The sequence below is a fragment of the Phaethon aethereus genome, assembly GCF_964289735.1.
Source record: "Phaethon aethereus genome assembly, chromosome: 11".
In the NCBI taxonomy this organism is placed as follows: Eukaryota; Metazoa; Chordata; class Aves; order Phaethontiformes; family Phaethontidae; genus Phaethon; species Phaethon aethereus.
The window spans coordinates 17,012,332-17,026,011 of record NC_138587.1 but is presented as its reverse complement, the minus strand read 5'-3'; the positions used below and the strand labels follow the sequence as shown (position 1 = coordinate 17,026,011).

At 44.1% G+C, this 13,680-nt stretch overlaps 1 protein-coding gene across 1 annotated transcript in view; it reads left to right on the top strand.

The window, feature by feature from the left end:
• DNAH1 (dynein axonemal heavy chain 1) overlaps positions 1–13,680 on the top strand; it is a 71,264-nt gene that overhangs the window by 23,847 nt on the left and 33,737 nt on the right. The window contains 15 exon segments of the mRNA XM_082004484.1: positions 1,597–1,761; positions 2,466–2,587; positions 3,157–3,262; positions 4,371–4,550; positions 5,438–5,578; positions 6,226–6,389; positions 6,889–7,002; positions 7,613–7,801; positions 8,859–8,964; positions 10,046–10,159; positions 10,483–10,632; positions 11,120–11,206; positions 11,312–11,498; positions 11,614–11,705; positions 12,185–12,339. Coding sequence (XP_081860610.1) covers positions 1,597–1,761; positions 2,466–2,587; positions 3,157–3,262; positions 4,371–4,550; positions 5,438–5,578; positions 6,226–6,389; positions 6,889–7,002; positions 7,613–7,801; positions 8,859–8,964; positions 10,046–10,159; positions 10,483–10,632; positions 11,120–11,206; positions 11,312–11,498; positions 11,614–11,705; positions 12,185–12,339 — 2,072 coding nt within the window.

Below are 13,680 nucleotides of genomic sequence, written 5' to 3'. Positions count from 1 at the left end.
TGTGTCATAAGCCCTCTGACTCTAGTAGAAGAGGGGATAAACTCAGAGCCTTATTCTGCAAACAGCAGTGATGGAATTCCAGCTTTTTTACTGCCTATTGCAACACTTTGGTGAGGGCCAGGACTTCCCATTGCTGTGAATAGTCCTACTGGCATCTCTAATCATATTATGCGAAGTGGACCTTGCAGATTCTTACAGGCCCTGTGAAATCCATGCTATAATCATTCACATCTTGGTGTAAGAAAGCGTGTGGAAGACTGCTGTTTAGAGCAGGATCTGGCAGACTGTGCCAACACTTCATCAGACCAGAGCCTGAGTGCTTCAGCACCCAGCAGGACTCAGGCAGCAGAATAGCATTTTGTTGCAGGAGAAAAATTCCAGTACAAGTATCTGGCTGGAGAATTCTCTGTAAATGCTGGCCTTTGATGCACAGCAGCACTGTTATCTGTTCTTCATAATTACCTTATTCTGTTTATTGGTGCTTACCATCTGGGTGTGCTTGGGCCATGGGCTGTCAGAATGCTGGCTTTGTCTCATGAGGATACAGAAATGTTACTCTAAGCCCTAAGGCAGTAGGTCACATGGGGAAATTCAGTTATTTGCTGTGATGTTGTCCATGTTTTCACCCTGGCTTTCTTACCTCTTCCTTTGATTGCATTCATTCCTGTCACTAAAGGTCCATGAATCCCCTCTGAGATGTGGCTTATCAGGGTTAGCTGATGGAGTATGGCAAGCACCGTTGTCTGTATTACTGGAATACCCCACTGCTTGCTAGGTTGAGTGGCTGCCTGTGCTGAAGGAATGGTAGATAGCATCGTGTGACTAAGTCTGAAAGGGAGTCGAACACTTGAGCTGCTTTGCAGTGTTGGGCAGGTTCCCCATACCTTCCAACCTCCCATGCCTGAAAGTGGAGGAGGATGTTTTTCCAATGTAATGCTTGCTCCTTTGAATGCCTGACAAACCAGGTTTCCTGTCTGATATCTAACTTAAATGTTTAGCTTTTCATTCATTTTCTTAGTTCAGAGTGTTGTTTGAAGATATTTTCATGGATTATTCTGTAGGCAAGGCTGGGGCTGAGGCATATCAGGCAGGAGAGAGGATATGACAGAATTGCAGAGTCTGGCTATTTGTTATTCTTCTTCCCCAGAAAAAGCTCTTTTCACAAAATAAAATCCTCATCTTACTGTGTGGTCACATAGTGTTATCTTCTATAAAATACAGAAACACTAACCACAGAAATATGACCTAGCACCACAAAGTCCCCTTGAGCTTTAGTATTGGTTTACATATAAATCTAAACTACCCCCGTTAAACTAGTGGGTGTTGGTTCGGATGCCTACTGACAACAGTTAGCAAAGGGCTAAGTTTGTTTACATTATTTCATTGTTAATTATTTGGGAAGGAGCTTCCAGCTTCTGATGCTGCAGGTAGATTTTAGAATTGTGGAAGGTCTAAGTGCAGCATCACCTCTTTTTTCTTTTTTTCTTTTTTCTTTCTTCTTTCTTTTTTTTAACCATTCTAGTGCACAGTTTGAATAATTTTGTCAAACAGATTCATAGCATGGTGTCCTGATACATCCTTCTTCCTTCCCACTAGGATGTCCTAGAGGAATGGCTGACCTGCCAGCGCTCTTGGCTCTACTTGGAGCCTATCTTTAGGTCAGAGGACATCAAAAGACAGCTCCCATTGGAAAGCCAGCACTACCAGGCCATGGATAGGGACTGGAGGAACATCATGAAGAACGTTAACGAAAACCCTGAGGTGTGTGCCTTGATAAAAGCCAGTGCAGGTATCCCAAATGCCTTGGAGTTGTGCTCACATAAGTACTGCCTTTGAGTCATTGGTTTTGTAATGGTGTGGACATGAGCAGCGCTGCATAAGCCATGTGACCTTTCCCAGGGTGGTGTGCTAGGTTTCTTCTCTTGAAACATTGCCTTTCATTCTGGTGTCCAACGACAGTCATTCCCCACAATGCCTTGCACCAAGCTCACCACCCTGCCAGATACCTTCTCCCCAGCACGTAGACTCCCTACCTCCTATGACTCTTGAAACCAGGCCTGCTATAACCCTAATCCATAAGATAACTCCTTTGATTCTTCCTCAAGACTGACTCTTTAAAATTGTTTAGAGCCATTGTTTGGCTCTGCTGCCCTTTGCCTGTTTCTGTATCCTGGTAGCAGTGCTATGTGAGCTTCCGTTCTCCAGTCTCCACTTCCCAGGGCTCCATCACCACTTGTATTCCATATTACAAATGTTGTATTTAGGGGAACCCAGAAATGTGCTTGTCACATCCATAAGTGCTGTTTCCCCTCCTTGCCCACAAAGCTCACACTTCTCCAGATCCCTGTGAATGAGTCATTTAAATCCTATCAATAACATCACTGGGCAACCCAATTATCTTCACTGCCTTATCTCCCACATGCTCAGAATACTGATGCTTCCTCTGTTCTCCATTCTGTTTACAGGTGATTTCTTTGTGCTCTGATCCTATGCTACTAGAAAACCTGCAAAAATGTAACAAACTACTCGAAATTGTGCAGAAAGGGCTGAGTGACTATCTGGAGACCAAGAGAGGTGCTTTTCCCAGGTAACCCCATATTTCAGTGGGCTGGATCACACTCCCTAGTTCAGAAAATATGAAAGGAGAGGCTCACTCCAGTTCACTCTGCCAAGAAAGAGCAAAACAATCCAAGCTTAGGATATTGTCATGAGACTGCAAACATAAGCAAGGCTGCGCCTTTCAATGCTGCCATCTGATGGAGATAAAACAGGCAGACACAAATATTGTGAGTTAAGGGCAGTCTGGTAGCATTGTTGCGTATCTGTGCCCCACGATTTGTCTAGAAAGGATGGGGCAAAATGAAAACCTCCATGTAACTCCATCCCTTATTCCTGAAGGAATACTTCTATTCTTTGATACTCATTTAAACCCACTTTGCATGGGAATAACTGACTTCTGTGGATGGAGAAGCCTTTCTCTACGGAAAGGTAGGTGGCTGGACTGTGGCTGCTACTCTCCTACACAAATACAATGAGATGACTGAGCAGTCAGAAACAGTGTCTCTAGAAATAGGCTTATTCCTCATCTTGCTAGGACTTAGCCCCTGATACTACAATAAAGAGAGCCTCCCCTCATGCCTTGCTCTGTGTTTCTAGGTTCTACTTCCTTTCAGACGATGAGCTGCTGGAAATACTGTCTCAGACAAAAGACCCCACTGCTGTACAACCTCACCTCTGCAAATGCTTTGAGAACATTGCACAGGTAGGCAAAGCAAGCACCCTAGTGGCTTGGCCCACCTTTGGGAAGCTGGTGTCATGGAAACTTGGAGGTGTGCTGAGATCTGGAGGAGTGTTCACATTCTGCTGCGTGGAAATGTATCTTCTGGGAACATGTAACTGTACCTAGGCATTGCAAGATGCCACCTGCCCTGCAGTGGGATTCAAGCAACCTCGCTTTAGACATTTCAAAGCGAGATGTCTACTTATGAGCTGGGCACCATCAATTGCCTTTTAGACAATGAGGGGAAAATAGGCATTTACAAAGGGCAACTTACAGAAATTCACTTAGATACCCATCTTAGGAAGAGAGGACACCCCCTCTGGAAATATCTGTCCATCCCACCATAGAGGCCAAGAGAAATAGCTCAGACTTAGCTGTCTACTCACAGGCACCTGGTTAGGACAGAATCCCACTCTTGCTGACAGCCTCAGGAGGGACAAGGAGTGAACAAGTCTGAACTGAATTAAGTTTCTGCCTTCATCCCTACTTAGGAGCTGGGGTTAACCCAGATATTTTTCCTCTTTGTTATTTCTAATAGACTTTAGACTCCATGGCTAGTTGCAGCTCACACCACCACAATACTCAGACACTAAAACCAATCTCCTAGTCATTAGCTTGGGAAAATAGAAAGGAAATTGAACTGGAAACCTGGTGCAAAGCCATTGGAATAAATAAGGGGACTTTCAGTGATATGCTGGGGTACTGGAGAAGCTGGTAAAATTTTACTCTTAAAACCAGGCAAGGTGACCTCAAGGGAAATTATTTGAATCTACGAAACTGAACAGGAATCAAGGGTTTGAATCCTAGACAGGCAATGAGAAATGTTCATCCTACCTATAATTTGATTTGCTTCACTCGAGTTAAACCAGCGATGTGAATCTCTTTGTTTTCATACAATCATCCATTTTTTGGAGAGGTCATTTTGCATGCTTTATTGTCACACACTTTATTATCACTATTGACAACCAAGTTTGGCACCAGATTTATAATGAGCATACACCACTACAGCCTGGCTGTCCCTCAGTAGCAAGAAGGCAAGGACAGAAAGGAAATCCTCCACTCACATCTCCTGTTGCACTTCTTCCATTAGCTACTGTTCCAGGAGGACCTACAGATCACACACATGTGCTCTGCTGAAGGAGAAGAGGTGAAGCTGTTTGTTCCCGTCTATCCCACTGACAATGCGGAGGAGTGGCTGCTGGAAGTTGAGAAATCCATGAAGGCCAGTATACGGGACAACATAGAAAGATCAATTGGTGTTTATCCAGAGGTAAGGGCTCTATCACAGACTAGCAGGTCCCTGATGTCTTGGTTCCAGGCTTGCCATAGAAGTCACCAGTGATGGGGCTGATGAATCTGTGATATTCTACTAGTTTTAAAATATAGCCCTTAATCCAACTGTGTGTGTGTCGAGTGCAGAATGTGCAGTTCGGCAAGCAGCTAATGGTCCAGAAGAATGCAAACCCTGTGTACTCAATAACCACAGACAACTTCCTCATATCATAAAACAACCCTGTATGAATCCATTTCTGTTCCTCTCTCCGGGCAACTTCCTCTTTATAAGGATCTACCTCTTTTGTCTTCATCAGCTCTCATGTCTCACACAGTATGCTAGAGGTTGGTAATGGCAACCAAAGCACTGTGAACTATTGGTTTCAGTCAATGCATCAGGGGATGCACCTTGGCTCTGGTTTCTGTGTAAAAGCTGTGCTGGTAGAAAATCTAAATTTTTATTTGTTTGGGTCTAGGGAGAGAGAAAGGCTGAAAAAAGAAGAGTCCTCAGATATTTCTGTTATTGTTTTCTACTCAGTCTTAAAATTTGAAATTAGGAAAGTTAGAACAGGCCAGAGGAGGGGAAGCATTCTTTTGGGTCTCACAGATTCCTGCTCTTCACCTGCTGCTGGTTGCTTGTAACTGGTTACTAACCTGCAGATGGCATAGTGAAGAGAAGGTACCTGCTGTACCCAGTGTTCAGAGAGCCTGTACGTGAAGAAGATTTCTTCACACCAACTGGAGGAAAAAAAAGAAAAGCTTCTTAAACAAGAACTCAGTTCTTATTTGTTAATCATGCATCTCAGAGCAGGGAGACATAGAAATAAAAAACACAACCATTGTCTTACCACTTTTTTCTTTTTTTTTTTTTTTTTTCTTTTTAAGATTCCACTTACTACATGGGTCTTGCAATGGCCTGGCCAAGTGGTCATTGCTGGCTGCCAGATTTTCTGGACAAAGGAAGTGTCTGAAGCTCTGGAAGTTGGAGATTTGTCCAGCAGGCTTTTCCCACAGCTGACTACTCAGGTATGGAAATGAACATAAGGGTGAGACTTTTCCCACATGGAGACTTTTCAATCATCACACCTTAGATAACTTATAAATACAGCCAGGACAACTCTGTAGGAGAAAGAGAGATGCAGTTCTGCATGGCACAGCTCAAAAACAGGTGAAAAAAACAGATTCTTATAATCTTAACCATTAGGATATTTGTCATCATAAACCTCAGATAATGTACAGGACTGATGATATGATCATTACCCGAAGACAGAAAGAAGGTGAAAGAAAACTTCTCCAGGGTCACCCAATAAGTCAAAGGTGGGGGAGAACTGGAGTGATGGACAGTAGAAATCAAAGTAAAACTGCATCCTTCATATGTTTCGTGCATCTAATCACACCTAATACCTGGGAGATACGGTGTCCTCGGCTCTGGAACTCATGGTGGCTCTACCTCTTTCTTTTCACCTGAACATGGTAATGGTGCAGGCAAAAGTCAGCTCTGAGTATTTGCTTTCTGAGCAGTCATTTGTATCTCTGACAGGAAGGGGCAAAAGTTGCCTGGACACAGGCTATGATCTTGACTTAGCATGCCATAAGTTTGATTGCATTGTGTTACTACAGCCTGAGTCTTTGGGCTATGGATTGCTTCAGAGTACTTTCTTTTCCTTACCCAGCTGGGCAATTTGGTTGCCTTGGTTCGTGGAAAATTGTCTAAGATGCAGCGAGCAGTGTTGTCAGCTCTTATTGTGATTGAGGTCCATGCCAAGGACATTGCAGCAAAGCTGATTGAGGAGAATGTGACAAGCGTGAATGATTTCGAGTGGATCTCCCAGCTCAGGTAGAGACCATAGCTGCTGAACCTCACCTGGGCTCCCTGGCCAGTCTTCATTCTCCTTACTATCAACCATGTCCGTGACAAAGGAAAGCAAGAGTTTGCATAGTCTGTAAGCAGTATTCCCGAGTCGCCTCTAACATCCCTATTGAGGAGTGGGACTGAAGTCTGCTAAGGATGCCAGTTCTAAGGCATCTGAGACAGACCTAGTTTTGATGGCATCCAGTTCAGCAGTATAGACTAAACCATATCATGGTGTTTTACAGCCTCACTGTGAAAGTGCATGCTCCTGCCCAAGGAGGAGTCTGGTGCTTGATATAACACCTAATTTCAGGTTCTGTGAGAACTCCTGTCTGCCCTGTTGTGTTACCTTACCCTTTCTTCTATTGAGAGGGAAATCCCATGACATGCAGGTCTCCAAACCTGCAGGCTGCAGTCTTATGAGCTGCTGTATTGTCTGCCAGCCAGTGTTTATCTTTCTGATGTAGTGTTCACTCATCATTAGATACTACTGGATGAGGGGGGACCTGTACATCAGAGCTGTCAATGCTGAATTTAGCTATGGCTATGAATATCTGGGGAACAGTGGCCGTCTGGTTATCACGCCCCTCACTGACAGGTAAGGAGATTGTTTTTTGTGTAATAAGTGTATTTTATTTTTTTCCTGGATGAACAAGCCTCGTTGAGGATTAAACCAAGTATCTGACCATGCTGGTCTTACTGCTTAATGTATGTAAACAGAAACTGTTTGAAGAGTAAAGGACTACCTGAGATGAGGGCATAGGAACACCCTGGCATTGGTTCTACAGTATTCCTAGCGATCAGTGCTCAGACTGATTGCTTTCGCTCTCCTCATTCTTAATGCAGTGTTCTGACTCATATAAAATGCCCACTTGATAGCTAAGGAGCTTTTCTAGAAACCAGTAGATAGGGGCATCTAGTACTCTAGAATATGCAACAGCAATGATAGTTTTACCCTTTTGTAACTCTCCTTTTTCTGGAGAGTGAATTTGTAGCCAGTGGGAGAAGGATTTATCCATGCAGGGCTCCATGAATACTAATCAAGGCCACATAGCTAACTCCTTTGCAGAGTGCTGTATATCTAAGCAGTTCTGCAGAATAATAAAGTATGGATTCCTACCTGTCTCCAGCCAGATAGCTCATATGTCTGCCTTACTGAAATCAGTAGTAGAAATGCTTTTCATCATCTGGTCTCTTCTTCATTGTAGGTGTTATCTGACACTTACGGGAGCTCTGCACCTGAAATTTGGAGGAGCACCTGCAGGACCAGCAGGAACAGGCAAAACAGAAACAACAAAAGACCTGGGGAAAGCACTAGCAATCCAAACTGTGGTGTTCAACTGCTCTGACCAGCTTGACTTTATGGCAATGGGAAAGTTTTTCAAGGGACTAGCCAGGTACAATGAAATTCTGCGTGTCATTATCAAGGAGCAGGTAGGATACAGGGATGCTGGCCACTGGGAATTTGTGGGTATTTTTCATAGCAGCCCAGAAGAACAAGCAAAGCTGTAGTAAGGGGGTACTCTGTTCCAAAATGAGCAAAGTTACAAAATTTCTGCCAGAAGAGAGGGACAATTGAGCCAATTTAAAAAAAAAAAAGAAAGATAAAAAGAGATCCTGTTCATTTAAGGCAAAATTAAAATGCTTTGCACCAATCCACTATTAGACACCTGTGCAAATGTTTCCAGCTCTGGCCTTTGTTTTAATATCGTACACGTTGGACTGAGATTCAGCCCACAAGCTGCTTAATCTTAAGGAGGAGAGAATCTGCTGAGTGTATCCAAAATTGAGCAGCCAAGAGAGACTGCTCTAAGCCCTGAGGGATCCTCTCAGAGAAGCTTCTCTCTTCTCTACATTTCAAACAGAGCTGGTCCAATTAGTCTATTGCACACTGGTGAATCTGAATTAGTTACTCCAACAAAAGCTGATACTCTTTTCTCAGATGTTTTCTTTGTAAGTAATTTAACTTCCTTCTTAAATCATGCCTTGTGGGAAGATCACCTTCCTCATATACATGCTTTCAGCTTTATACATAGTCTTCCAAGCTCTGAAAAATGGACTTAAGAGATGTCTAAATTGTGTCTGCTGAAGTACAAAGCAGGAATTCAACCTGACACCTCTTTCAAGCCCAAATCTGTAACACACAGAATTTGTTCCAGGCTGTAGGATCAGACATCGACTTGGTCTTGCAGGGACCATGCACCTTCTAACTCATCACATGGCCTGGGATGCATAGTCAGGGTAAAGGGCTACAGCTCCTTCCACTGTACCAGTACACTGTGGCTGTGTCACTACCTAATGTGGGACGTTAGGGGCCTTTTAGTTTCACTTCTTGTCTCTGTGCTGCCTCCCCAATATGTGGATTTACAATTTCTAGATCTAGCTGGACTTTTGGCTGCAGATTTGCTCCTGTGTGATATTCCTGACTCACCTAACTTTTCCTTCCTTGCCCAGCTCTGGCGCATGGGCTTGCTTTGATGAGTTCAACCGCATTGATATTGAGGTGTTGTCTGTGGTGGCCCAGCAGATCACAACCATTCAGAAAGCACAGCAGCAGAGGGTACGTAATGAACATGTCAATGCAAAGGCAGACAAAAAATCTCCACTTGAGCTAGTCTAGGCAAGTCCCTGTCTTTGCATGCATCTTCACAGAGGACCAGCTTCACTGCTCAGGAGCAGCTCAGACAGACATACTTGAGCTTGGAGAGGCATGAGCAATGCTCCAGCTGTGGCAAATCATATCAGGCCATTACACAGGCAGCATCCTGGATGGGTTTTTTAACTTCACCTTTGTCTGTGCTACCACAGTTGCCCACGCTCTCACAGGCTGAAGTACGTCTCAGCTTGAGCTACAGTGCCAGCAAGCTTTGGTGTGCGAGATGCTCCGATACAGATCCACTGAGCTGATACACATTGGAGCTGTGATAAAGGCAGCCAGTGTTCTGCCATGAGTTGCTCAGCACCACATTTGTCTAAATGTGTTATGCAAGCTTTGGTGGATTCACAAAACGCAATATGTGCAGAAAAATGCATACTCGTGCACGCACAGGGTTGCAACATAAAGTGAATTGTTGGCTGTACATGGAGACTCAGCTGTCAGCCAGTCTAGCAGCCAGCTTCTGCTTTGCTCTCTGGAGACTCAGAGGGGTTAAGACCTGAATCTCCTTGACTGTGGCTTGGAATTAGAAACTTGCTCTCCGTGAATTCTTCTGCATTACTTTATCCCTCATCTGAAATTACTACCTACACAGCTTTAAAAAGGATTTAGATTTCTCTTTGCCCTCCCTGCCATGAATTAATTCAGGTCCAAACTCTACTGCAGAATAAATGGAAAGATGTTTGTTTACAGCTGGCGGGATAAAAGTCTGTTCAAGAGCCAAAAAAAAAAAAAAAAGATTGTATCCTATCAGTAAATCTTCTGTGAGCCCAGTTTCTTAAACAGAGGAAAATGTTGCTGGTAATACTGGATTCCTGCAGTGGGACCAGATTGAGTCACTACAGTTGTGGGCAGCTGTGTGTATCCATACTTGATAATTTAACTACTGGAAGTCATTGTTTTCCTCTTAGAAGATTTTGCTACATTATTTAATTTGCAGGTCAGGCTCTGTTCTTTGACGATGATCGTATTTTTAATTTTCTAGGTGGATCACTTCATGTTTGAAGGCACAGAGATCCCACTGGTCCCATCCTGTGCAGTCTTCATCACAATGAACCCAGGGTATGCTGGGCGTACTGAACTGCCCGATAACCTGAAGGTAAGAAGGGAAGACTGCATAGACAGAAAGAAGAGGGGTGATACAGGTGCTGGATGCTACCCAGGCCACCAGTGTGTCCATGACAAAGATTAGGATGTGATGCTTTTGGAAAGTTTCTAAGATGATTTTAAGATTTGAATCACATCTGTAAGCAAACGGCACTCCTCAGATGGCAGTCTGCAGGGATGCTACCCTGACAGGTGCCAGGCTCACTCATGTTGTGTCCCCTAAACAGTCTGGGATAGATACTCAGCCTTTTCAGTTTGCTGGAAAAAGCAAGAAACAACAGTGTTTTGGTCTTGTGTTGGAACTGTGTGTTTCAGGCTCTCTTTCGTCCTGTGGCTATGATGGTCCCAGATTACTCCATGATTGCTGAGATCTCTCTCTACTCCTTTGGGTTTAATGAAGCCAAAGTCCTTGCAAAGAAGATCACTGCAACATTCAAACTATTGTCAGAGCAGCTCAGCACCCAGGTAGATGCCTTAATGTCCATGAATGTTTTTTCAATGTGAGGCTTTCTCAGCCTAGGCACAAAGTACCTTGATGGTTCTCTTGGTGCCTTGTGATGGCGTATCACGAAAAGGTCACAATAGCCATTTTTCCTCTACCTCCCTCCTTTGTAATTCTCATTTTTCCTCCTGTGGCTGGACTTGCATTCACCTTCAGTCCTAGTTAGGATTACAATGGCAGGACAGTTGAGACACGCAGCCCTCCCTACTTCTCCTTCCATCTAGGATTTTTCATCATCCAGTTATTCTCGGCTTCCTCATCCATAGTCTGTACAGCTGAGGACTAGTTAGCTGCTTAAAGGCTCCTGAGAGCAGACTTGGATGAAGGACCAGTTGTTCTGAAGGCATAACTCATTTTTCTTACCTGCAAACTGAGTGCATGCATAGAGTCATTCTTTTTTAGGTGGTGCTCCTGTATCTCATGACATTGTTTCCTCTATGCCTTTTCCAGGACCATTATGACTTTGGGATGAGGTCTGTGAAGACTGTCATCTCAACAGCTGGCAACCTCAAAAGAGAGAATCCTACTATGAATGAGGTAAATGTGCTTCTACTTCACACTGCCATAGACTTATGTGGTCTTTTCTGTGGCCGCATAAGAGAGACAAGATCTTTGAAGTTCTGAGTTCTTAAATCTTTGCAGGAGCTAATCTGCCTGCGGGCTATCAGGGATGCCAATGTACCCAAATTCCTGCAGGATGACCTGAAGCTCTTCAATGGTATTGTCTCAGATTTGTTTCCCAAGATCAGAGAAGAGTCTGTTGATTATGGCATCCTGGAAGAAGCCATTCGCAAATCTTGCATCAAAGAGAATCTGAAGGACGTTGATGGTGAGGGGAAAGGCTCTCTACAAGCTCCGTCTGGGCCTGGGCTTTTAGTCCAGTGCTCTGCCCTAGGAAGGAAACAGCTGGTCCTAGACCCACTCCGCATCATCTTCCTCTACAGGTTTTGTGACTAAGTGCATCCAGCTCTATGAAACCACTGTGGTTCGTCATGGCCTTATGCTAGTGGGGCCAACAGGCTCTGGGAAGACAAAGGTATGGTTGATGCACTGCGCTGGCCCCAGCAAACCATCGCCTACCTCGTGATGCAAAGGGTTAAGCTTCACAGAAGAGTCAGACTCCAGCATTTCCAGCTTCTGTCAGATAGAAGTCAGGGGACCAAGATGCTGCCTTTTAGTATTGATTTATAACCATGGGGAAGTATATTAGTAGCTCAGTCTTTCGAGTTGGGAGATTAGACTGAAGTTTATTAGCTCTGCTGCAGATTTCTAAGGCTGAGACATACTTTGGCATATCAAGATGCTTCAGGCCTCTTGCATGGGAGATCTAACTTCCTCCCCCGGCATCTGGAATGTTTTATTTCTGTGAATACAGCCAGGCATCTCCTTACTATGATATTATCCTTCACTACATCTCCTCTCTCCCTGCGTTTTGAATGCAGTTGCTGTGAGAGCAAGTGGCTTTGTTGTTATGGAGCCATGGCAGTTAACTCTCTTGCCCTCCTGCTTCTGCAGAGTTATGAAGTCCTGGCAGCTGCAATGACGTCACTGAAAGGTCAGCCTGCAGCCAGTGGTGGGAATTACGAAGCAGTCAGCTACTTTGTACTGAATCCCAAATCCATCACAATAGGCCAGCTTTATGGAGAGTTCAACTTGCTAACGCATGAGTGGTAAAGTACAAAACCTGCTTTCCTTCCTTCTAGATGGGAAATGTTTTTCTTCTGGTCTTGAGCATCTTCTCTTCAAAGCTGAGAACTATTTAGGGTAGTGGCATAAAACCAGAAGCGATCAAGTCCTTATCCTCACCAAGCTACAATAGCCAGTCACGGCGATTTAAGCTGACATCTTTTATTGTGTGCTTGGCCCTGCTGCCAGCACATGCCCAGACAGTTACTGCAGCTCAGCTGGCAGCATTGACTGCATAACAAGGAATAATTCAATTGCTTTGGCGCACATGCCCCTGCTCTAAGATACAGCAGCTTAAAAACACTTGCTTTGCTTCTGAAGAAAAGTGCATTGTTCTGTGTAAATACATTGGTGGCCTTGAATGATGAGGGATGACTCTGAGGCATAAAGGGGCATTTCATTCCTGTTACCAGGGCTCCCGTTTGCTTACATGGTTTGGAAGTGAGAACCAATGGCCCATTTGCCCTCTTGACAGCCAGGTCCTATTGCTTATGTTTCCATATGTGACCTGAGGTTGACTTTGCAGCTCACTTTATCCAGAAGCTAAGGTATGAGAAGCATACCCTTTGAATCTCCCTTTGGCCCTGTCATCCACCACTTGCTTAGGGGCAAAGCTAAAGACTGTGTTCTGTAAAACCAGTGAAACTAAATAAATATGAAACTAACTGCCTCTAGGAAAATTGCAAGCAAATGTTACCAATGCTGAGACCCAGAGCTTCCCAACCTGAGCTCCGATGCACCTTTACTGAAGGACATTTTATAGGATATTCCGGTTAAGCTCGACAGTTTGTTTATGATGTGACTCTACCCAAGGGCAGCACACAGGCATGTCACCATGACAAAAAGAAAAATACAGCAGCCATGTAAAATGTATTTACAGACAAATCCATCTGTTTTAATCAGCTGAGCTTTAGAACAGACTGTTTTCCCTTGATCTCAGTAACAATACCGTGAAATTCATTAGCACTATAAAAATAAATAATTATTTAATAATGGGAGTGGAGTCCAGGGCCTGAATGGAAATTTCACTCCAGGTTTCCTGTATAGATTAAGTTCTTGCAGTCAACAGCAAGCATTCCTTGTGTGTCTGCTCTGCTGTTCACCAGCTCCAGCACCACCTGGCTTCACAGGCAGCCGAGGATGGGGAACTTCAGTTATAAAGAAGGTAGAATCATGCTCTTTAGCCTGGATTCAGCCTCCTAACCTATAGTTACCCAACTGGAGCATCTGAATTAGCAGAGTAGCTGTCCTGAGTCTCCCTTTACACGCGGGGAAAAAGAGGCACCTCCAGAGAGCAAATAACCTGCCTATGACCTGAACTGGAT